A 24,624-nucleotide genomic window follows, 5' to 3' on the forward strand; every position below is an offset into this window, starting at 1 on the left:
GCGGTAGAGCACTTGCTCTACCGCCACAGCACCTCTTCGGTTTTCTAGTAGTTTATTGGAGATAAGAGTCTCATGGACTTTCCTGTCCCGCCTGGCTTTGAACCGTGATCCTCAGAACTAGGCCTCCTGAGTAGCTAGAATTACAGGTGTGAGCCACCAGCACCCAGCTCCTGAGCCTCTTTGTACTCAAGGCTAGTGCTCTACCACTTGAGCCAAAACACCAGTTCCAGCTTAAAAAAAAAATTATTGGGGCTGGGAAGGTGGCTCAGTGGTAGAGTGCTTGCCTTGCATGCATGAAGCCCTGGGTTCGATTCCTCAGCCCCACATAAGCAAAAAGGAAAAAGCGGGAAGTGTTACTTGGCTCAAGTGGTAGAGCACTAGCCTTGAGCTGAAGAACTGAGGGACAGCACCCAGGCCCAGAGTTCAGGCCCCACGACCGGACCCCCCCCCTAAAAAAAATATTTATTGACTTATTTATTGCCAGACCTGGGCTTGAACTGAGGGTCTGGGTACTGTCCCTGAGCTTCTTTTGCTAAAGGCTAGCACTCTACCACTTGAGCCACAGCACCACCTCTGGCTTTTTCTGTTTATGTGGTACTGAGGAATGGAACTTAGGGCTTCATGCATGCTAGGGAATCTCTCTACCACTAAGCCACATTCTCAGCCCTTTATTTATTTTTTTTTGTGTTTATGTGGTACCAAGAAATCGAACCCAGGGCCTCATGCATGCTAGGCAAGCACTCTACCACTAATAACATTTTTGCCCTTGTTCTTCTTCTTCTTTTTTTTTTTTTTTTGCCAGTCCTGGGCCTTGAACTGAGGGCTTAGGCTCTACCCTGAGCCTCTCTGCTCAAGGATAGTTTTCTACCACTTGAAACACAGAACCATTTCCTGCTTTTTCTATTTATGTGGTTCTGAGGCATAAAACCCAGGGCTTCATGCATGCTAGGCAAGCACTCAATCACTAAGCCACATTCCCAGCCCCCTTGTTATATTTTTTATTGGTTCTGGTAATGGGATTAGACGTGGGTGGGACCTGAGTGCTGCTGTCCCTTAACATTGTTTGCTCAAGGCTGGCACTCTACCATTTGAGCCTTACTTCCATTTTCAGCTTTAAATGGCTAATTAGAGATAAGAGTCTCATGCACTTTTCTGCTCAGGCTAGCTTCAAACCTCAGTCCTCAGATCTCAGTCTCCTGAGTATCTGGGATTACAGACATATGTTACCAGCACCCAGCTTAATGTTCTTTTTTTTTTTTTTTTTTTTTGGGTCTGGTCGTGGGGCCACCTTCCCAGCCCAGCTTAATGTTCTTAACTTGGAAAAATAGGATTACAGATAGTTTAAATTTTCTTCTAGGTACCTTTTTGTACTTTCCAAATTTTTTAAATAATAAGTATGTATCATAGGAATAATAGCAAGAAGATATAAAAATGAAAAGAAGAGGGCTGGGAAGGTGACTCAGTGGTACAGCGCTTGCCTTTCATGCCTGAGGCCCTGGGTTCGATTCCTCAGCACCACATAAGCAAAAAAGCTGGAAGTGGCGCTGTGGCTCAAGTGGTAGAGCACTAGCCTTGAGCTGAAGAGCTGAGGGACAGCGCCCAGGCCCAGAGTTCAGGCCCCACGACTGGACCCAAAAAAAAAAAAAAAAGAAAAGAAGATTTTTGTGAAGTATATTTAGATCAACAATGTCAATACAACTTTCTACAGTGTCTCTTGTGCTGTCCTGTTAGATTTCAGTCACCACATAGGCTATGAATTAATTGAAGTATATAGTATAACTGAGGGACTGAATTTTTCTAAGTTTTATTTAAGTCTCAATATCCATATGTGGCTAATTGCAATCCTACTGAATAGCTCAACTCTAAATGATGAGAACAAAAGTACATTAATTGCATATTGATGATATCTTGATATTTAATTTATAACACAGTGAATCATCACTCTAATAGTGACATTAACTTGTTTTCTTATAGAACTCCCTTCTCTGCTTCCTATTGTTGATGTAGCTGAAGCCTTACTACACGTTAAAAATGGTGCCTGGTTCTTATGTCTCTTAGTGGCCAATGTTCCTGATAGTTTTAATGAAGGTAAGTATAATTTTCTTTGTTGTTGTTGTTGGTCATGGGGCTTGAACTCTGGGCCTGGGCTCTGTCCCTGAGCTTCTTTGTGCTCAAGGCTAGCTTCATGCCATTTGAGCCACAGTGCTACTTCTGGCTTTTTCTGTTTATGTAGTACTGAGAAATCAAACCCAGAGCTTCATGCATGCTGTGCAAGCACTCTACCACTAAGCCACATCCCCAGCCCCCTTTTTTTTTCTTCTCATGCAAGGTCTCATTAAATAGCTCAGCCTACCAGCAACTCTAGGTCTTTCACCTCTGTCTCCTCACTTCATGATCACAGATTTGCACCCACTACCTCTGGATCAAATACATGTCAGGCCTTTGATCTTTCTGGGTCTATAGTACAAGTGTTTGAGTGTTATTGTCCCTACAGGTTGCTGTTCATTTTTTGAATCTTTTTCTTCTATGTGTCATTTTGCCCTTGTTTATATTGCTATACTTTCAAGTTCCCTGAAGATTTTCTTCTGTAATATCTAATCTACATAAATGATTGTCAAGGGTAGAAAAAAATGGTTTAAAACTTGTCTTTTTTTTTTTTTTTTAACTCTGGGCTTGGGCACTGTCCCTACACTCTTCAGCTCAAGGCAAGTGCTCTACCACTTGAGCCACAGGGCATTTCTGTTTTTTTTTTAGTGGTTTATTAGAGATAGAGTCCCACCAAGTTTCCTGCCCAGGCTGGGTTGAACCACTATCCTCAGATCTCAGCCTCCTGAGTAGCTAGAATTATAGGCATGAGCCACCAGTGGTACCCGTGGTTTATAACAAAATGTAAAATAATAGAAGTGTTTACATAATTAGTTTGTAGGGGCTTGATCAAAAATGGAGAACGACAAGATGAAGAAAGTCTTGGAGGAAGGCGCAGGACAGATGCCTTACGCTTCTTATGTAAAATGAACCCTTCTCAGGCCCTCAAGGTCCGAGGCATGGTGGTAAGAAATCCTGTTGTTCTTATGACACAGAACCTTTATGGGGACAGTGTGCTTTGGTCAAAATGGTTTCAGAATCTTGTAGAGCTTGGGAATTTTAGTTACATATTAAATGTGTTACTTTTCTGAGTTTTTGTTTTCTGAGATCTCTTCCTATAAACGTTAGATATGTTGAATCTTGAAACATCCCAGCTCCTTTCCTTATGATTCTGAGTTTAATGTGTTCACTTGGTTGTTTTAGGTGGAAGAATGTCACTTGCCAGGTCTTGGAGTAGCTTTGACATTGGATCATACTAAAAATGAAGCGTGTGAAGATGGAGTGAGTGACTTAGTTTGTTTTGTTAGTGGTTTGCTTCTTGGAACAAATGCAAAAGTCCGGACTTGGTTTGGAACTTTTATCCGAAATGGACAGCAGGTAAGGTATATATATGTATATGTATATGTATATGTATATGTATATGTATATGTATATGTATATGTATATGTATATGTATATGTATATGTATGTATGCATGTAGGCTAAGGATCAGGAGTTTTTGTTTATTTCTTGTTGTTTAGGACAGTCTTACTGTGTAGCCTTGGCTGATCTGGAATTCACAATCCTGCTTTGGTTCTCTGAATCCTAGGATTACAGGGTTGTACCACTGTGGCTATAAACATAACTTTTTGGTAGTTCTAGATTTGAACTTAGGGCCTTTTGCTTGCTAGGCATGCACTCTATTCCTTGAACCACATCCCTTCCCTTTCAAACATAATCTATTTTTTAAATATTTTTTTTATTGTGAAAATACAGAGGGGTTACAATTACATGGGCAAGATAATGAGTACATTTCTTATCAAGCATTGTAGCCTCCTCCTTTGTTTCCCCTTCCCATCCCATCCTTCCCCCCCCACCCCCCCGCCCAACCCTCCTCCCCCCCCCCCCCCCCCCGCCCCCCAACCAAAGTTGTAAAGTTCCTTTTTGACATAAGACATAATGACTGGTACGTTTCATTGTTGCAATGGGTCCACCTGTATCCCTATTTAAACTATTTGTTTTTTCCCTTCCCTTCCACAAATTATAACAACATCAGATACAGTGAAAGCAAGGGTTATACCGTGGGGGGAGGGACATACAAAGCAACAAAGAAATAATCTTATAAATGTGTTAGAAACAATTGCATGAAAGAAAAACACATTTGAATACATATCTTACATAATCTATTTTTTAAAAATTTATTTTGTTGGTCATGGGGCTTGTACTATGGGCCTGGGTACTGTCCCCGAGCTCTTCAGCTCAAGGAGACTCTACTACTTGAGCTACTTCTGGTTTTCTGGTGGTTAATTGGAGATGAAAGTCTCAAGGACATTCTTCCCCAGCCTGGCTTTGAACCGCAATCCTCAGATCTCAGCCTCCTGAGTAGCTAGGATTATAGGTGTGAGCCACCAGAGTCTGGCTCGTAATCTATTCTTTAATGGAAAATATATTTTGCAAAGCAAAACAACAACTTAGTGGGAATAGGGTATTATTTTACATTTTTTTATTATCTGCTTAATAGATGCATTTAGAAGAATGTACTGAACACAAGAGTGTGGGAGGTAAAAAGACATTGTGTTAGAATTATTGAAGAAAGACTTATTCTGGCTTCCCTTAGTGTCTTGGGAATCTCCAGGGTCCTGGGTCAGATTCAGAACTGTTCCAGGAGGGAAGCAAAAGATGTTGTATTCTATTATTTTCTTATATTCATATGCTGTGGTAAATATATATATATATATAATATATATACATATATATATTATATATATATACAGATTATACAGTGAATGTTTTATATATACATCTATATATACAAAACATTCATTATATATATAAAACATTCATTATATATATATATATGTATATATAACATTCCCTGTATAATCTGTTTTTCAGGTTTTAGCTTTTTTTTTTGTTGGTTGTGGGGTTTGAACTCAGGGCTTGGGTGCTATCCCCGAGTCTCTTTTGCTCAAGACTAGTGCTCTACCACTTTGAGCCATGATGCCAGTTCTGGTTTTCTGCTAGTCAATTGGAGGTAAGAGTCCCACAGACTTTCCTGTCTAGGCTGGCTTTGAACTGCAGTCCTCAGATTTCAGCCTCCTTAGTAGCTAGGATTATAGGTAGGAGCCACCAGTGCCTTGTCTTAGCATTTTTTTTTTCTGTAATAGGATAAAATAAGGAGAAATAAAAGGAGAAATAGGAAAAAAATGAGAAAGAGAAAGGAACAGAGAAACATTTTCTGTCCACCATGCAGGAAATTGCAGCTAGACTCTGCTGTTTAATTGTGTGTCTAAAAGTGTATAATAGAATATTTAGTGTTGAATAAATCTATTTCTAGGACTTTTTTTTTTTTGACAGTACTAGGGTTTGAACTCAGGGCCTCATTTGTCTAATTGAGCCATATGTCTAATTCCCCTTCAAGAATTTTTTTTTTTGCTAGTCCTGGGGCATGAACTCAGGTCCTGGGCACAGTCCCTTAGCCGGTTTGTGTTTGAGGCTAGCACTCTACCACTTGAGCCACAACGCCACTTCTGGCTTTTTCTAGGTAGTTTATTGGAGAAATGAGTCTCAGGGACTTTTCTGCTTTGGCTGACTTTGAACCATGATCCTCAGATCTCAGTCTCCTTAGTAGCTAGGATTATATGCATGAGCCACTAGTGCCTGGCTAAGAAATTTTTTTTTTAATCATCCCCAAATAGAAATTTTGAACTCATTATATTTTCTGCATCCTCTCTCCCTATCCATAAAACCTCTATTCTACTTTCTGTCTCTATGAGTTTACTCATTTTCCATACCTCACCTGAAGTGAATCACAGAGTATTAATGATTTTGTGTCTGGCTTTTTAAAAATTAAATATATATTTTTTATTGTAAAGATACTGTAGAGAGGGGTTACAGTTACATGAGCGAGGTAATGAGTCCATTTCCTATCGAGCATTGTTACCCCCTCCTTTGCTTTTCCCCTACCATCCTTCCTCCCCACCTCCCCAACTGCAACTCCTGCCCCCCCCTCCTGTGTCTGGCTTTTTTTTTTTTTTTTTTTTTTTGGTAGAAGGTTGTGCTCAGGGCCTTTTTGTTTCTAGGCTTGTTAAGTTGGCAATCTTCCACTTGGGCCAAGTTATTTGGAGATGGAGTCTAGTGAATTTTTTGTCTGGGCTGGCCTTGAACTTTGATCCTCCAGGTCTCAGTCTCTTGAGTAGCTAGAATTACAGACATGAACCAAAGTGCCTGGCTTATATCTGGCTTATTTTCTTTATCATATGTATTTTCATCCATGTTATAGTATATGTTCGAATTTTCTTAGGTATGGTGGTACACACCTTTAATTCTAGCACTTAGGAGATGTAGGCCGAAGTTTGAAGCCCGGCTGAGCTATATAATGAGTGCAGTGCCTTCTTGGGATATATGATGCGATCCTTTCTCAACCTCCTTCCCTTTCAAGAATAAATAATAGTCCATCATGTTTATATGCCACATTTTGTTTTTCCATTTACCTGTTGGTAGATATATATTGTATATATTTGAATATATTTTGTGGTTCTGGGGATTGAAAATAGGGCTGCTTATATGTTAGGCCAAGTGCTCTACCACTTAGGGCTGTATTCCTAGTTGTTTTTACTTTGTTTTAAACAGGTTCTCTCTAAGTTACTCAGGCAGGCCTCAAAAATTCAGTTCTCCTGCCTCAACTGAGTCTGTTTGTTATATTTTGCAACAGTTTTTAATTTTTTTTTTTTTTGGGGTCCGGTCGTGAGGCCTGAACTCTGGGCTTGGGCGCTCTCCCTCAGCTCTTCAGCTCAAGGCTAGCGCTCTACCACTTGAGCCACAGTGCCACTTCCGGCTTTTTTCTTTTTTTGCTTATGTGGTGCTGAGGAATGGAACCCAGGGCCTCATGCATGCAAGGCAAGCGTTCTACCACTGAGCCACCTTCCCAGCTCCTAATTTGCAAAATATTTCCACAAAAAAAATTGTCATAACCTAGAATAGAATTACTTTTTTTTTTTTTTTTTTTTGTGGTGCCAGTCTTGGGGCTCTTTGAACTCAAGGCTTGGATGTTGTTCCTGAGCTTTTCTGTTTAAGGCTGGCCTTCTGCTGCTTGAGCCACAGTTTTACATCTGGCTTTTTGGTGGTTAGAGATAAGCATCTCATTGACTTTTTTGCCCAAGCTGGCTTTGAACTACCAAAAAGCAAAGTGGAGCTATGGTTCAAGTGGTAAAGTGCCTATTTTTAGCAAAAAAGCTCAGTGAAGCTGGGTGCTGGTGGCTTACGCCTGTAATCCTAGCTACTCAGGAGGCTGAGATCTGAGGATCATGGTTCAAAGCCAGCCTGGGCAGGAAAGTCTGTGAGACTCTTATCTCCAATTAACCACCAGAAAATGGGAAGTGGCGCTTTGACTCAAGTGGTAGAGCTCTTGCCTTGAGCTAAAGAGCTAAGGGACAGTGCCCAGGCCCAGATTTCAGGCCCTACAACGGACAAACGACAACAATAAAGCTCAATTGTAGTGTCTAGGCCTTGAATTCAAATCCTAGTTCTAGCATGTACACGTGTGCGCGCTCACACATACACACACACACAAGTTCTTAAATCAGGATGTCTTTTAGCTCTTTTAGTAAATTCCCTATGCTCTCTTCCTTTTTGCATTCCTATTTCTTGCAGAGAAAAAGAGAGACCAGCAGTTCTGTCCTTTGGCAAATGAGAAGGCAACTTCTCCTGGAGCTAATGGGCATTCTTCCCACTGTACGGAGCACCCGCATTGTGGAAGAGGCTGATGTGGAGATGGAGCCCACTGTGTCCGTGTATTCAGGCCTGAAAGAAGAGCATGTGGTGAAGGCCAGCGCACTCCTACGTCTCTACTGTGCTTTGATGGGAATTGCCGGACTCAAGTACACAATAATTGATATTTTATCTAGCCGAACTATCTTTTTTTTGGTCTCATTGTAAACAGAATAATGTAGTACAGGAGAAGGTTTGAGTAATTTATTAATTTCTAATCACAATATAAAGAAACTTGCTTTTAGCACACAGCATCACAACTATCTCCTGAATGATCTGTGATGATACTTTTCTCGGCAAATCTCTCCTACATTTTCCTTTAGAACTGAAATCATAAATTGCCAGGTGCCGGTGGCTCACGCCTGTAATCCTAGCTACTCAGTAGGCAGAGATCTAAGGATCATGGTTCAAAGCCAGCCCGGGCAGGAAACTCTGGGAGACTCTTATCTCCAGTAAACTACTCAAAAAAGCCAGAAGTGCCTCTGTGGCTCCAATGATAAGAGTGCTAGCCTTGAGCAAAAGAACAAATATCTAGGCCCTGAATTCAAGCCCCAGGACCAGAAAACAGAAACAAAAACCTGACATGATTTGGTTATGAAACACTAGTCTTAGTCACTGTACACATTCTTTTTTTTTTTTTTTTTTTTGGTAGGCCATGGGGCCTGAGTCTGGGCCTGGGTGCTGTCCATCATCAATTCAGCTCAAGGCTAGCGTTTTACCACTTGAGCCACAGTGCCACTTCTGACTTTTTCTGCTTATGTGGTGCTGAGGAATCGAACCTAGGGCCTCTTGCATGCAAGGCAAGCGCTCTACCACTGAACCACCTTCCAGCCCATACACCACATTTTTAGATGTCCTCCACTGCTACATGTACAGTCCTCATTTTGGGTGCCTCCAATCATGTGAATTTGAGGTTTGACAATTTGAGTAAAAGACACTGATCCCAATTAGTTGGGTTCAGATTTCAGGTGCCACAATACATTAACATGCTGATTGTGTAAAGTTCATATAGCTGTGAACACTTTAGTACAGGTATGGCTACATGACCACACATGCATGTCATGATCAGTGACCGCGGGCCTCCCTTCTTTTATAGCTGCAGGTCTGTTAGTTCCTGAACCAACAGCCAAGTGATTTCTCTAATAAACTCATGTGACATTTTCAGGTTATGGAATGATAAGAAGGCTATTTCAATATTCTTCACTGAAGCTTTTTTTATATAAGAATTAAAAATTATTATTATAAAAGTAATATACAGAAAGGTTAAATTACATAAGTCAGGTAAAGAGTACATTTTTTGGACAGTGCAACCCTTTCCCTTGCTCTTTCCCAGTTTTTCCCTCCCATCCCCACCCACAAGTTGTATAGTTCATTTTCAGCGTAGTGTCTAATGAGTACCACTGCTGCATTTGTTCACCCCTTGTCCCCCTCATTTCTTTTTTTTTTTTTTTGTCAGTTGTGGGGCCTGAACTCTGGGCCTGGGCGCTCCTTCAGCTCTTCAGTTCAAGGCTAGTGCTCTACTACTTGAGCCACAGCACCACTTCCAGCTTTTTCTGCTTATGTGGTGCTGAGGAATCAAACCCAGGGCCTCATGCATGCAAGGCAAGCACTCTACCACTGAGCCACCTTCCCAGCCTCATTGTCCGGATTTCTATGCCTCCCCTTATGCTCCTGAAGACATAAATAAACAGACCAAAAAGAAAACAATAACAGCAAAAAAGAAATAACCTCTGTTTCTACTTCCTGGGCTTCATTTTGAGAAATATTATTTTTTTTATCATCAGATGCTTATAAACATTATGCCTTTCTCTTCCTCTCCTAAGAGCATCCTCCTTTGATCTCACTGTGTGAATGCCTAGAGACATATAATGTTTTATGACACAGTATTTTAGATCTAGCTTCTGCATAGGAGAGAAACATATGCTGGGCTTGGCTTACTTCACTTCACATGATTTGGTCTAGGTTCATCCATTTTCCTGCAGATATTATCCCATTAAAGCTTTAAAAAAGAAAAGCCAGACATTGTTGCCCCATACCTGTACTGCTAGCTATTCAGGAGGCTGAGATCTGAAGATCGTGGTTTGAAGTCTGCCCAGGTAGTAAAGTCCATAAGACTCATCTTAACCACCAGAAAACCAGATGTGGAGCTGTGCCTCCGAGTGGTAGAGAGCTAGCCTTTAACCAGAAAAGGTCAGGATCGAGTTGAAGCCCCATGACTGACAAAAAAATAAAATAAAAAGGAATAAAACAACTTCCCCTAGCATTTCGATGTTTCAATTAGAGTACCCTATAAATATTAATTTTGCTATTTTCACAATCCTGTAGAGTTTTACATTTTTTGACAAAAAAAGTTTAAAGGATGTAAAGTGGCTATAATCCCCCACCCCTCCCTCCATGAACTAAGGGCCTCATTGCTGTCCCTAAGCATTTTTGTGCTCAAGGCTAGTGCTGTACCACTTGAGCCATATCTCTGCTTTCAACTTTTGGGGGATGATTCAGAGTTAAGTGTCTCATGGACTTTCTGCCTGAACTGGCTTCGAATGGTAATCCTTAGATCTCAGCCTTTTGAGTAGGTAGCATTAGAGGTATGAGACACCTGGCTGTCCTTGAGACTCTACCTCCTGAGTAGCCGAGATTATAGTCATGAGCCAGCACACATAGCTTATAATTTCTTGGTTTTGTTTTTGACGATCTTAGATGTAAAATTTTTATACTGATATAAAGTAATAAAGTGTTTAAAATGTTGGGAAAGTCACCTTTTCTTCCTTCTTTCAACTACAAAAACAGTAAAATCAAATTATATATTCCTTTTTAGACCAACTGAAGAAGAAGCTGAACAATTACTTCAATTGATGACAAGCCGTCCTCCTGCCACCCCTGCTGGGGTTCGCTTTGTTTCACTTTCCTTTTGTATGCTGCTGGCCTTTTCTATGCTTGTCAGGTATCATCGTCTATAAGTTGCTCTGTTTTTCTCAAGGTGTGATTTTATTTACTTACTAAAATGCATGTATAGGGGCTGAGACTATAACTCACTGGGAGGGCACTTGCTTATTAGCATGTACAAGCAGGATGGAGTTTATCCCCAGCACTGACAAGATACATAAAATGCATGTCATGTATTAAGAGCTTACTGCAAATTTGTGTGGGCATTTGTAGAACCCTTTTTTCTTTTTTTTGGTGCCAGTACTAGGATTGAACTTGGGGCCTATGTGCTCCTTCTTACCCTTTTCATTCAAGGCTGGCACTCTACCACAGCTCCATTCTGGATTTTTGGATAAGAGTCAAACAGACTTCGTGGCTTGGTTAGCGTGGCACTGTGATCTCAGCCTCTTGACTAGCTAGGATTATAGATGTGAGTTACTAATATCCAGCAGTTTCTGACTTTTTGGTTTTAAAATTTAATAGATTTTTTTTTTTTTTGGTCAGTCCTGGGGCTTGAACTCAGCCTGGGCGCTGTCCTTCAGCTCTTTATCTCAAGGCTGGTTCTCTACCACTTGAGCCACAGCACCACTTCTGGTTTTCTGATTGTTTATTGGAGATAAAAGTTTCATGGACTTTCCTGACGGGGCTAGCTTTGAACCACAATCTTTTTATTTATTTTTATTTTTTTTTTCGTCGGTTGTGGGGCTTGAACTCTGGGCCTGGGCACTCCCCGTGCTCTTCAGCTCAAGGCAAGCATTCTACCACTTGAGCCACAGCGCCACTTCCGGTTTTCTAGTAGTTTATTGGAGATAAGAGTCTCACGGACTTTCCTGCCTGGGCTGGCTTTGAACTGTGATCCTCATATCTCAGCCTCCTGAGTAGCTAGGATTACAGGTGTGAGCCACCAGTGCCGGGCTTTGAACCACAATCTTTAGGATTATAGGTGTGAGCCACCAGCACCCGGTTAATTTTTTTTCTATATAAAATAATTATCAGCTTTCATCATATATATTAATACCTTAATCTCAAAGGACTTTTGCTTTTTTATTAGATGCTGACTGCTCTTGATCTTGGCTAGGGTGCTGTCCCTAAGCTTTTTCACTCAAGGCTAGCACACTATTACTTTGGAACACAGCTCCACTTCTGGTTTTCTGGTGATTAATGGAGATAAAAGGCTCATGAACATTCCTACCTGGTCAGGCTTCAACTGTGATCCTTAGATTTCAGCTTCCTAAGTAGCTAGGATTATAGGTGTGAGCTACTAGTACCCAGCTCAGATATAATTTCAGAATGCTTTTTATCCATATGCTACTTTATCTGATTTAAAACTAGTGACATTCTATTATGTTCTATTTAGCACACCTGAACAAGAGCAGCTAATGGTTGTATGGCTAAGTTGGATGATAAAAGAAGAAGCTTACTTTGAGAGGTAAGAATTCTTCATTTGTTTTATTCAGCAGTGAAAGCTTTTCTTGTCTCTTTGGTAATTACTATTTTCTCTTCTGTTTCAACAGTACATCAGGTGTGTCTGCATCTTTTGGGGAGATGTTGTTGCTGGTGGCTATGTACTTCCATAGCAACCAGCTTAGTGCTATCATTGACCTCGTCTGTTCCACTTTGGGGATGAAGGTAATACTATCTTCTTTCTAAAAGAAGGTGTGTCTAAGCTAGACATTTCATTGTAGGGTAAAGTAAGTACATTGTTTCCATTTAAGCAATGATAGTTGCTTGATAGTTTGAATCTTTTTCAGAAACTCTTAGGAAAAAAATATGCATATTGAGAACATTGTAATAGATCTGCAATGAAAGACACTGGAAAATATAGCAAGGGAAAATGTAATTCTGTCATCCAGAGATAGTCTAGCATACTGCCAGTAACAATGCAGTATCTGTTCTCTCTTTAAAATCATATATTATCATTTAAAAAACCTTTACTACCTTCTTCTCGTCTGTGTTAAATTTCTAATAATTACTATTTCCTAAATACTTTTTTTAATGCAAATACTTTTTTTTTAGTCAGTTGTGGGTCTTGAACTCAGGGCCTGGGCATTGTCCCTGAGCTCTTTTGCTCAAGGCTAGTAATCTACCTCTTTGAGCCACAGCTCCACTTTTCTGGTGATTAATTGGAAATAAGAGTCTCATGGTTGGGGCTGGGAATGTTGCTTAGTGGTAGAGTGCTTGCCTCGCATGCATGAAGCCCTGAGTTTGATTCCTCAGTACCACATAAACAGAAAAAACCAGAAGTGGCATTGTGGCTCAAATAGTAGACTAGAGTGCTAGCCTAGAGCAAAAGAAGCTCAGGGTCAGTACCTAGGCTCTTTGTTCAAGCTCCAGGACTGGCCAAAAAAAAAAAAAAAAAAAAAAAGAGTCTCATGGAACTTTTCTAACCAGGCTAGCTTTGAGCTTTGAACCATGATCCTTAGCTTCCTGAGTATCTAGGATTATATGTGTGAGCCACTGGCACCCTGCACAAATACTATTAAACTAGCACTTTTTTTTTTTTTGAGATGAGTCTTACAAAGTTGTCCAGGTTGGTCTTGACTGAATTTTTGGGTCAAGCAATCCTCCAGCCCCAGCTCCCTGAGTAGCTGAGACTATAGATGTGATCCACTACTCTATACTTTTACTTCATACCTTTTGTATTATTTCTTTTTCTGAAGAAAAGCACCCTTTAATGTTGGGTTTGAGAAGTCACTTTTTTTTTTTTTTTTGGTCTGGTCGTGGGGCCTGAACTCTGGGCCTGGGCGCTGTCCCTCAGCTCTTCAGCTCAAGGCTAGCGCTCTACCTCTTGAGCCACAGTGCCACTTCCGGCTTTTTTCTTTTTGCTTATGTGGTGCTGAGGAATTGAACTCAGGGCCTCAGGCATGCATGCAAGGCAAGCGCTCTACCACTGAGCCACCTTCCCAGCCCCAGAAGTCACTTTTGTTGTTGTTGTTGTTGTTGTTGTTGGTTGTAGGTGTTGAACTCTGGGCCTGGGCGCTGTCCCTGAGCTTTTCAGCTCAAGGCAAGGACTCTACCACTTGAGCCACAGTGCCACTTCCAGTTTTCTGGTATTTCATTGGAGATAGAAAGTCTCATGGACTTTCCTGCTCGGGCTGGCTTTGAACCACGATCCTCAGATCTCAGCCTCAGTAGCTAAGATTACAGGTGTGAGCTACTGGTGCCTGGCTGAGAAGTCACTTTTGATGAAGAGTACTTGAACATTTAGACATCAATACTGTGTGTTATAACTATTTTAAATAATAAATTCAGAAAAAAAATGTTTTGTATATTTTTCCATGCTCTTGGAATTCTTTTGGTTATATTATTTGTATGAATTAATTGTACAAAGGGGCTTTGTGATATATACAACATGCATATAATGTACTTTGACTAATCTTTTAATGATTTTAGATCGTAATTAAACCAAGCTCCTTGAGCAGGATGAAGACTATCTTTACACAGGAGATTTTTACTGAGCAGGTACTTCTTTTTGTTCTTAGGTATTTAACTTTATGACATACTTTGGGAGAAAACTTATATATCTTACCTCCAAAAGAATGTGGTCTCTCTCCATTCCTTCTCAGTTTGTAAGAATGATTTATTTATCTTTGACATTTTTGAAAGGAATAGTCCTTTTAAAACACATTTTAAAACTCATTTAATGCCATGTGGAAATCATTATTATTTTAATGTAGTTTATTATTTCTTTCATGTTTTGTGTTTTAGTATTATGCTTAGAGATGTTTTTCCTTCTTTGGGTTTATATAAATGTGTCCAGCCCTGTATATGATTTTTAAGATAAGATCTTCTGTTTTTGCCTTGCTAGCTCTAGATCACCATCTATTTTCCCCCCCCTCCCCCCAGTTGATCGTGGGGCTTGAACTCTGTGCCTGGGTGCTGTCCCTGACTTTTTCAGCTCAAGGCTAGTGCTCTACCACTTGAGCCACAACACCACTTCCAGTTTTCTGGTGGTTTATTGGAGATAAGAGTCTCACAGACTTTCCTGCTCCTGCTGGCTTTGAGCCTAGATCCTCAGATCTCAGCTTTCTGAGTAGCTATGATTACAGGTGTGAGTCACTGGCACCCAGAGCCACAATCCTCTTACCTATAGCCTATTGCATTGTTAGGATCATAGATGCCACAATTGCTGGCTTGTTGATTGAGATGGGGGTCTTGTTAACTTTTGACGGGCTAGCCTCCAACCATGGTCTTCTTAGTCTTTGCCTTCTGAGTAGCTCAGATTATAGGCATGAGCTACCATGCTGGCTACTGCATTAAATTTTCCTTTTTTGTTGGTTGTGGGGTCTGAACTCTGGGCCTGGGCACTGTCCCTCAGCTCTTCAGCTCAAGGCTAAGCGCTCTACCACTTGAGCCACAGCGCCATTTCCAGCTTTTTCTGCCTTTGTGGTGCTGGGGGCAACAGGGCACTCTACCACTTGAGTTAAAGCGCCACACTTCCTGAGTAGCTAGGATTAAAGGTGTGAGCCACCAGCACCAGGCCCCTTAAATATTTTTGAACACACACACGTACTTGGGTTTGGCCTTAGGTACACACACACACACACACACACACACACACACACACACACACACACACACGTACTTGGGTTTGGCCTTAGGTACACACACACACACACACACACACACACACACACACACACACACACACACACACACACACACACACACACACACACACACACACACACACACACACACACACACACACACACACACACACACACACACACACACACACACACACACACACACACACACACACACACACACACACACACACACGTACTTGGGTTTGGCCTTAGGTACTTGAGGAGCCGGCAAGCATTATATATACTTGAGCCATCCTCTTAGCACAAATTTATATATTGAGAGACTTTGATTAGATATTTAAGATAAAGTGTTAGGTATCAATACTATGTTTATGGAATCATTATTTGGATTTTTCAGGGAAAAGGTCAAGTAGAGACCTGTTTAAGTCTTTTTTTGTGTGCTGGTACTGGGGCCTGGGTGCTGGGTACTGTTCCTGAGCACTTTTGCTCAAGGCTAGCACTCTACCACTTGAGCCACAGCTCTGCTTTTGGCTTTTTGTGATTAATTAGAGATAAGAATCTCATGGACTTTGCTACCTAGGCTGGCTTTGAACCACAATCTTCAGACCTCAGCCTCCTGGGTAGCTTGTATTACAGGCATGAGACACTAGCACCTGGCTGAGGCAGGGTCTTTCTATGTAGCTCAGTTTGTGATCCTCCTGTCTCAGACTACTGAGACAGTACTTGGTTGCTGCTTCATCACTTAAAACTATTTGAAACATTTAACTATATATATATATATATATATATATATATATATATATATATATATATATATATTATTCATTCCTTAGAACCACACTTAAGTGTTGGTAGTCTACTTTCTAAACTGGTCTTTCAAAATTATTTATTTGTGCCAGGTGCTGGTGGCTTACGCCTGTAATCCTAGCTATTCAGGATGCTGAGATCTGAGGATTCCAGTGCAAAGCCAGCCCCAGCAGGAAAGAACATGAGACTCTTATCTCCAATAAACCACTCAGAAAACTGGAAGTAGTGTTGTGGCTCAACTGGTAGAGTGTTAGCCTTGAGCTGAAGAGCTGAGGGACAGTGCCCAGGCCCAGAGTTCAAGCCCCATGACCAACAAAAAATATAAAATAAAATAAAAATTATTTGCTCCCATGTGTTAATACATATTAATACTGTTTTCTCTTTTAGGTTGTCACAGCTCATGCAGTTCGGGTCCCTGTCACTAGCAACCTGAGTGCTAACATTACTGGTTTTTTGCCTATTCATTGTATTTATCAGCTTCTCAGGAGTCGTTCCTTTACCAAGCACAAAGTGTCAATAAAAGTATGACCTTACACTTATAGTTTAAATTACAACTTGGGTTAATTCTTTCTAGTTAGTCCTTTATCAGTTTGTATGCTTTTACTGTGGGATTTGTGGTATTAGGCTAAGTTACTAGTCATTTATATAGTTATAATTGTAAAAGGTCTTTAACATATACATACACACACATAAAATATGTAGTGTTACTCATTCATTTAAATTCTTAGCAACAACGTGCCTATTCATTAACATTTGTATTTTCAAATAAAATACAAGTAAAATAGCTAAGAACTAACACAAACTCACAGACAGCAATTCTACACATACTGTACCTATAGTCAAGTGGTCTCCTTTTAGTGCTTATCAAAGATTTTTTTTTTCAAAGATGCTTTCTTAATTTGAATATTTCTCTGAAGAAAGATCCCTCTGACTTTTCCAGTGTGAGATCTTCCTCGATAATACATAGGGTACTCTAAATCTGGGGAAAGTAGTTTCTTCAAATGTTTTTCTTATTTCTTATATACATATAATATATATTCTTGATCAAAATATAAAGGCAGTTCATATTTTAATAACAAAGACAATCGGGGTAACTAGATAATATATTTAGAGCTGGTATATGCTAATAGTGTTAATAAATGTTTTCCTGCTTCTAATGTCATGTAAAACTAAATGTGCATCTATAATTTTGCATCTATAATTTTGTCCTTTTTTTTTCCTACTACCATAATTGATTGAGTGCCTATAATGTTCCTTTTTAGGATTGGATTTATAGACAGCTGTGTGAAACCTCTACTCCACTCCATCCTCAGTTACTTCCTCTGATCGATGTGTACATAAATTCTATCCTTACTCCTGCATCTAAATCGAACCCTGAAGCCACAAACCAGCCAGTCACTGAACAGGAAATACTCAATATTTTCCAGGAAGTCATTGGGGTAAAGAACTGATTCTTTTGCAACTATTAGCTCATTTTTCTCCTATTTTTTCTTTTAATTTCTTCTTATTTCTTCTAATTTCTTCTTATTTATTTTACCTCCAAAGACTTCTGGTAATTTTGAACTTAAAATTTCAGCCAGGTGCCAATAGCTTGTTCTTACAATCATAGCTACATGGGAGGCTAAGGTCAGGATTGTGGTTTGAGGTCAAACAGAATATAAAAGTTCAAGAGATCTTTTCTTAACAAATAGCTTTGCAGAGTGGCACATGCCTGTCATCCTAGCTATGTGCCAGGCTGAAATTGGAAGGCCAGCCTGGGCATGAAAAGTCTATAAGACTTACTGGAAGATGCTGGGAGTTGTGGCATTACCTATTATGCCAGTAGGAGTGGGAATTGAAAAATCGGATTGCATTTAAAGCATGCTCTAGGCAGAAGTAACATCCTATCTCAAAAAAATAACCAGCACAAGCCCGGAGTCTGTGACTCATGCCTTTAATCTTAGCTACTCAGAAGGCTGAGATCTGAGGATTGTGGTTCAAAGCCAGTCCAGGCAGGAAAGTCTGAGACTCTAATCTCCAATTAAACACCAAAAAAGTCAGAATTGGTGGGCTGGGAAGGTGGCTCAGTGGTAGAGCGCTTGCCTTGCATGCATGAGGCCCTGGGTTCGATTCCTCAGCACCACATAAGCAAAAAAGAAAAAAGTCGGAAGTGGCGCTGTGGCTCAAGTGGTAGAGCGCTAGCCTTGAGCTGAAGAGCTGAGGGACAGCACCCAGGCCCAGAGTTCAGGCCCCAAGACCGGACCCCCCCAAAAAAAAAGTCAGAATTGGAGCTGTTACTCACATGGTAGATTGCCAGTGTTTAGCAAAATAACTCAAGAGACAGTGTCCTGCCCCTGAATTAAAGTCCCAGGATTGGTATACACATATAACAAACAAACAGACAACAACAACAACAACAAAACCAGCACAAAAGTAGGGCTGGAGTGAAATTCAGTGGTAGAATACCTGCCTAGTAAGCACAGGCCTCACATTCAAACCCAGCACTAGCAAAGCAAACAAGCAAAATACAATACATTTTCTTAGTATTTTTTGAGCTGATATGTATCTATGTATGGTTTTATGTATGTATGTATGAATGAATGACAAGGTCTTTCCTTGTAGCCATGCTGGTCTTAAATCAGATCCTCCTGCTCCAGCCTCATGGGTACAGGGTTGACAGGCATGTCCCCCACTTCTGGTCCAAACAGTTCTTTTGGAACTTCATTTTCAAGTGCAGTGGTGCCTTAGTGATTGTGTATTCTTTTTTTTTTTTTTTTGTCGGTCGTGGGGCCTGAACTCTGGGCCTGGGCGCTGTTCCTCAGCTCTTCAGCTCAAGGCGAGCACTCTACCACTTGAGCTACAGCGCCACTTCCGGTTTTCTGGTGGTTTATTGGAGATAGGAGTCTCACGGTCTCTCCTGCCCGGGCTGGCTTTGAACCGCGATCCTCAGATCTCAGCCTCCTGAGTAGCTAGGATTACAGGCGTGAGCCACCAGCGCCCGGCTTGATTGTGTATTCTTATGGGACTTTATGACATTTCAAAAAGTTCAATATAGTCTGCTTAGTTCCCCAGGAATGTAAACTATACTCGAATTCATTTAATGGGAAATTTCACGAAAATGTTTTTCATTTTTGTTTGAATGGAAATGAATTGCATCTTTCACAGACATAGCTTTTTTTTTTTTTTTGCCGGGCCGGGGGGCGGGGGGGGGGGGGGGTTGTGGGGCTTCAACTCTGGGCCTGAGCATTATCCCTCAGCTCTTCAGCTCAAAGCTAATGCTCTACCATTTGAGTCACAGTGTCACTTTTGGTTTTCTGAGTGGTTTATTGGAGATAAAGTCTCACAGACTTTTCTTGCCTGAACCTCGATCCTCAGATCTCAGCCTCCTGAGTAGCTAGGATTACAGGTGTGAGCCACCGATGCCTGGCAAAGATAGTTTTTTAAATAGGTACTATCAAATTTTTTGGCAGTATCAGAGATTAAAGTCAGGACTTTATGCTGGATATGCAATGTATGTTTTTAGTCATTGTTTTCTCCATAATAATTTTACATAATATTTGATATTCCTGGAAATCTTTCAGAAGCAGCCTACTGGAAATATAACTGAATAGTAACTGGTATCTTTTGTTGGGGGGGGGCAGTGTATCTTGAACTCAAGGCCTGGAGGGTGTCCTTTAACTTTTTCACTCATGCTGGCACTCTACTACCTGAACCACAGCTCCACCTCCTGCTTTTTGGTTGTTAACGAGTCTCATCTTTGGGCTGGGAAGGTGGCTCAGTGGTAGAGCGCTTGCCTTGCATGCATGAGGCCCTGGGTTCAATTCCTCAGCACCACATAAGCAAAAAGAAAAAAAGCCGGAAGTGGTGCTGTAGCTCAAGTGGTAGAGTGCTAGCCTTGAGCTGAAGAGCTGAGGGACAGCGCCCAGGCCCAGACTAAAGGCCTCACAACCAGACCCCCCCCACAAAAAAAAAGAGTCTCATCTTTGAACAGTGCTTCTCAGATTTCAGCCTTCTGATTAACCGGGTCCCGCTGCTTCTGTTTTGGTTTTATCTTAAAGACTAGGTAAACATTGTATGTCCTCTATTATTCCATCACAAGTTTCAGTTAGATTGTAAGTGTTCTCTGAGCATAATGAAATGTAACAACTTTCCTCCCAGTTTATTTGAGCTTGGGAAAAGCAACTCCAGATAAGAAGTCTATTTCAAGCTTTTGCTGTTAAAACAGACAAATGCATTCATTTAATTAAACAATATATTTATTGGTATTAAGTAGTTGAACTAAGGGGTTTCAATTCCAGAAGTCAGGTTATGTGTACAATGCATCTTGATCAAGTGTCACCTCTTCTTTGATTCTCGCCCATCTTTCCCCATCCCATCCCTACCCTCAAGTTATGTAGTTCAAGTTTTACATAGAGTACATTGAATACACTGACTGCATTTGCCCACCTTTCCTCCCTCCATTCCTGTGCCCCCTCACCTTGTTGTTATCCCCCCATGTGAACATGTTTCAGATTCTTCATATTCGTTGTGTTGAGTGGTTCATTAGTTGTTCAATAGTCATTGTGTAACTAAACTCTGTAATATTAAATGTGTAAACATTACCTCCAGGGTGACAGCATCCGCCTTAACCAGCGTTTCAGTATCACAGCGCAGCTTTTGGTGCTCTACTATATACTGTCTTATGAGGAAGCGCTCCTAGCAAACACAAAGACTTTGGGTAAGCTGTGCGTTGGCAAGTAGTTCTAATGGTTTATTTTATTTGCTTGCATTTTATTGTTTTCCAAGGAATTAGAGCTTGTATAATAAAATAAGGGTGAATATTCTTTTTTTCTTTTCTTTTTTTTTTTTTGTCAGTCACTGGGCTTGAACTCAGGGCCTGGGTGCTGTCCATGAGCTCCTTTTATTCCAAGCTAGCACTCTACCACTTTGAACCACAGCTCCATTTATGGTTTTCTGGAGTTTATTTGGGCTGGCTTTAAACTGTAGTCCTCAGATCTCAACCTCCAGGATTACAGGCCCAGCCTAGGGCAAATATTTTAGCGAGCTCTTGCATCCTTCTATAATCTTTACAGAGAAGACATTGGTGCACAAATATGTGCATGTGTGGATATTTACCTGCATCTGATAGCTTTTAGTGAGCAAAACAGCCGAGCAAGAGCATGAGTTGAAGGACTTAACGCTCCCTTCTTGGCCCAATCTTCTTATGTATCTAATGATGGAATATGAAGGATTGACCCCCACCCTATTATCCCAGGCACGTACGACCTCAGGCAAAACCCCAGGTATGCATGGATGTGCTTGATTCAGTCAGGGCAATCCAACCTAAGTCTGGCCGTAATATTCCATTATGGGCCTAACCTGTAGGGAATTGAGGCCGAGTTGTGAGACCAGGGAAGAGTTAAGAGGTTAAAATGCCACCTCTTCAGTACTCAAAAAGCTGAGAACTGGATCCTGAAAAGATCCAATAGTCAACACAAGAGAAATGTATAAGTTACTACCCTAAGAGTGTTTTAAGTTAGAGCTGTTAGGACTAAGAGCATGAGACCTTGGAAATACAATTGCTTTCCTCTGCTCTCTAGCAATAAGGGAGTCAGTTATCACTAAGTATATAAACTGTAACTCATGTTAATAGTTGTAACCACAGTTCCCTATTTTCTACCGTACCTGTAGTTCCCCTTTATTGAACTAAATAACCTTTGTCTCCTTGCTTAGACCCCAGAAAAGCCCAACTCCAATTCCACTTCCTTGCACAGCCTCCATTCCTGTGGGAAGGTTGTTTGCCCCTCACTGTGCTTTATTTATTTAGTTAGTTAGTTTTAGTTTTAGTTTTTTGAGGTCCGGTCGTGGGGCCTGAACTCTGGGCCTGGGCGCGCTGTCTCTCAGCTCTTCAGCTCAATGCTAGCGCTCTACCACTTGAGCCACAACACCACTTCCGGCTTTTTTCTTTTTCTGCTTATGTGGTGCTGAGGAATCGAACCCAGGGCCTCAAGTATGCAAGGCAAGTGCTCTACACTGAGCAACCTTCCCAGCCCCTCACTGTGCTTTAATAAATACTCCTTGCCTATTGAGATTGAGTCCAGCCTATTTTTTTCTTGTCCATTTTCTTTTCTTTTTCTTTTTTTGTTGGTCACAGGGCTTGAACTCTGGGCCTGGCCACTGTCCCTGAGCTCTTCAGCTTAAGGCGAGTACTCTACCACTTGAGCCACAGTGCCACTTCTGGTTTTCTGGTGGTTTATTGGAGATAAAGTCTCACAGACTTTCCTGCCCAGGCTAGCTTTGAACCGTGATCCTCAGATCTCAGATTCCTGAATAGCTAGGATTACAGGTGTAAGCTACTAGTACCCGGCTTCTCCCTTTTCTGTTCCCTAAGTTCAAGCCCCAGTACTGGCAACCAACAAACAAACTATTGTTATAGGATGAAGAATGCATTAAAGAGATGAGACAGTAGAGTCAAGGAATTTGGGGCATAGTATATATTTAAACAAAGGATGAGTAGCCCTTCTGTCAATTTACCATGAAAAAAAAAAAAAAAAACAACATAAAATGGACTTGTTAAAAAAAAAAAAATTGGGTTGGGGCTGGGAAGAGTGCCCAGGCCCAGCGTTCAGGCCCTACGACCAGACCCCCCCCCCCAAAAAAAAAAAAATTGGGCTGGGAAGGTGGCTCAGTGGTAGAGTGCTTGCCTTGCATGCATGAGGCCATGGGTTCGATTCCTCTGCAGCACATAAACAGAAAAAAGCCAGAAATGGTGCTGTGGCTCAAGTGGTAGAGCACTAGCCTTGAGCTAAAAGAGCTGAGGGGTAATGCCTTAGGCCCAGAGTTCAAGCCCCAGGACTGGCAAAAAAAAAAAAAAATGTAAAGCAGTCTATCTAGATCTTGCTGTTTTGTACATTCTTACATTTCTGTATATTTACTGTTTTGATAGTAAATTAAAAGTGGTTTAATATTGTTTTTCTTTTTATGTGGGTTGAAGGTTTTGGTCTCTGACACTTCATTTTACATTGTTTCTCTTTGACTGACAGCTGCCATGCAAAGGAAACCAAAATCATATTCTTCTTCTTTAATGGATCAGATTCCTATCAAATTCCTTATTCGACAGGCTCAAGGACTGCAGCAGGAACTGGGAGGTAGTTGTTTTATTTTGTTTTCAGTGCTAAAGTTTATTGGTAAGAGATATGTTACTGTTTATGTTGTAAAGTGTCATGGGTGCTTCATGCTAAAAAGTCAAAGAATTCAAGAGTGAAATTCCTCTTTGTTTCCCTCATTAAACCCACTATTTCACTCCCTGCAAACCACCTTTCTTCCTAAATAGCTGTTTTCCCTATAGTTTATTTACAGACATTTTTCTCTACAGGTTGAACCAAATAAAAGTGCAGGCACTTGTGCTTGGGGGTGAGCTCTGTAGAAGCATTACTCCTGGATAAGCTCTGGAAATGATAAGTGCCAAACTACAGGTCCTACTGAGCGCAGATCACTTGTACACTGGGGAAAAGTTATACTAAATGATAATTGGGGATTATCTGTTTTTTTAGTTTTTTTTTTGGGTCCGGTCGTGGGACCTGAACTCTGGGCCTGGGCACTGTCCCTCAGCTCTTCAGCTTAAGGCTAGTGCTCTACCACTTGAGCCACAGCGCCACTTCCAGCTTTTTTCTTTTTGCTTATGTGGTGCTGAGGAATCAAACCCAGGGCCTCAGGCATGCAAGGCAAGCACTCTACCACTGAGCCACCTTCCCAGCCCCGATTATCTGTTTTTTAAAAAATCTATAGTAATTTTGTATTTTTGAACCTAATAGATAAAACCACAAATAACTGTCTCTGAGCTTATTTTTTTCAAGGCCAGCACTCCACCGCTTGAGCCACAGTTCCACTTCTAGTTGTTTTGGTTAGCTAGAGATAAGAGTTTCATGGGCTTTCTGCCCAGGCTGGCTTTGAACTATGATGCTCAGATCTCAGCACCCTAAGTAGCTGGGATTATGGATGAGAGCCACTTGTGCCTGGCCAAATAAATGTTTAAAACTATATAATCCACCCCTCATCTTGCTTAAACTCAGGGCGCTATCCCTGATCCTCTTTGCATTTAAGTCTAGCGCGCTACTACTTGAGCCACAGCGCCACTTCTGGCTTTTTCCAAGTAGTTTATTGAAGATAAGAGTCTCATGGACTTTCCTGCCTGAGTTGGCTTTGAACCAAATCTCAGCCTCCTAACTAGCTAGGATTGCCCAGCACCTGGCTTAAGAATGATATTATACCCTACCTCCTCTGTTATTTTTCCTTTGGAGTCTTTTTTTTTTTTTTTTTTTTGGTCAGTCGTGGGGCTTGAACTCTGGGCCTGAGTGCTGTCCTTCAACTCTTCAGCTCAAGGCGAGCTCTCTACCACTTCTGGTTTTCTGGTGGTTTATTGGAGATAGGAGTCTCACGGTCTTTCCTGCCTGGGCTGGCTTTGAACCACAATCCTCAGATCTCAGCCTCCTGAGTAGCTAGGATTACAGGCGTGAGCCACCAGCGCCCGGCTTTCCTTTGGAGTCTTTAA

At 41.1% G+C, this 24,624-nt stretch overlaps 1 protein-coding gene across 2 annotated transcripts in view; it reads left to right on the top strand.

Moving 5' to 3' along the window:
• Ints2 (integrator complex subunit 2) overlaps positions 1 to 24,624 on the top strand; it is a 62,355-nt gene that overhangs the window by 19,178 nt on the left and 18,553 nt on the right. For both annotated transcript variants that reach the window (XM_070027072.1, XM_070027073.1), the window contains exons 5-16: positions 1,975 to 2,088; positions 2,920 to 3,050; positions 3,289 to 3,462; positions 7,717 to 7,943; positions 10,649 to 10,774; positions 12,113 to 12,184; positions 12,270 to 12,384; positions 14,149 to 14,217; positions 16,503 to 16,637; positions 17,378 to 17,554; positions 20,703 to 20,811; positions 23,117 to 23,221. In XM_070027072.1, the coding sequence (XP_069883173.1) occupies positions 1,975 to 2,088; positions 2,920 to 3,050; positions 3,289 to 3,462; positions 7,717 to 7,943; positions 10,649 to 10,774; positions 12,113 to 12,184; positions 12,270 to 12,384; positions 14,149 to 14,217; positions 16,503 to 16,637; positions 17,378 to 17,554; positions 20,703 to 20,811; positions 23,117 to 23,221 (1,554 nt within the window). The remainder of the gene's footprint in view (positions 1 to 1,974; positions 2,089 to 2,919; positions 3,051 to 3,288; positions 3,463 to 7,716; positions 7,944 to 10,648; positions 10,775 to 12,112; positions 12,185 to 12,269; positions 12,385 to 14,148; positions 14,218 to 16,502; positions 16,638 to 17,377; positions 17,555 to 20,702; positions 20,812 to 23,116; positions 23,222 to 24,624) is intronic.

Source organism: Dipodomys merriami, unplaced genomic scaffold (genome assembly GCF_024711535.1).
Source record: "Dipodomys merriami isolate MVZ:Mamm:240054 unplaced genomic scaffold, mDipMer1.0.p SCAF_19, whole genome shotgun sequence".
NCBI classification, from domain to species: domain Eukaryota; kingdom Metazoa; phylum Chordata; class Mammalia; order Rodentia; family Heteromyidae; genus Dipodomys; species Dipodomys merriami.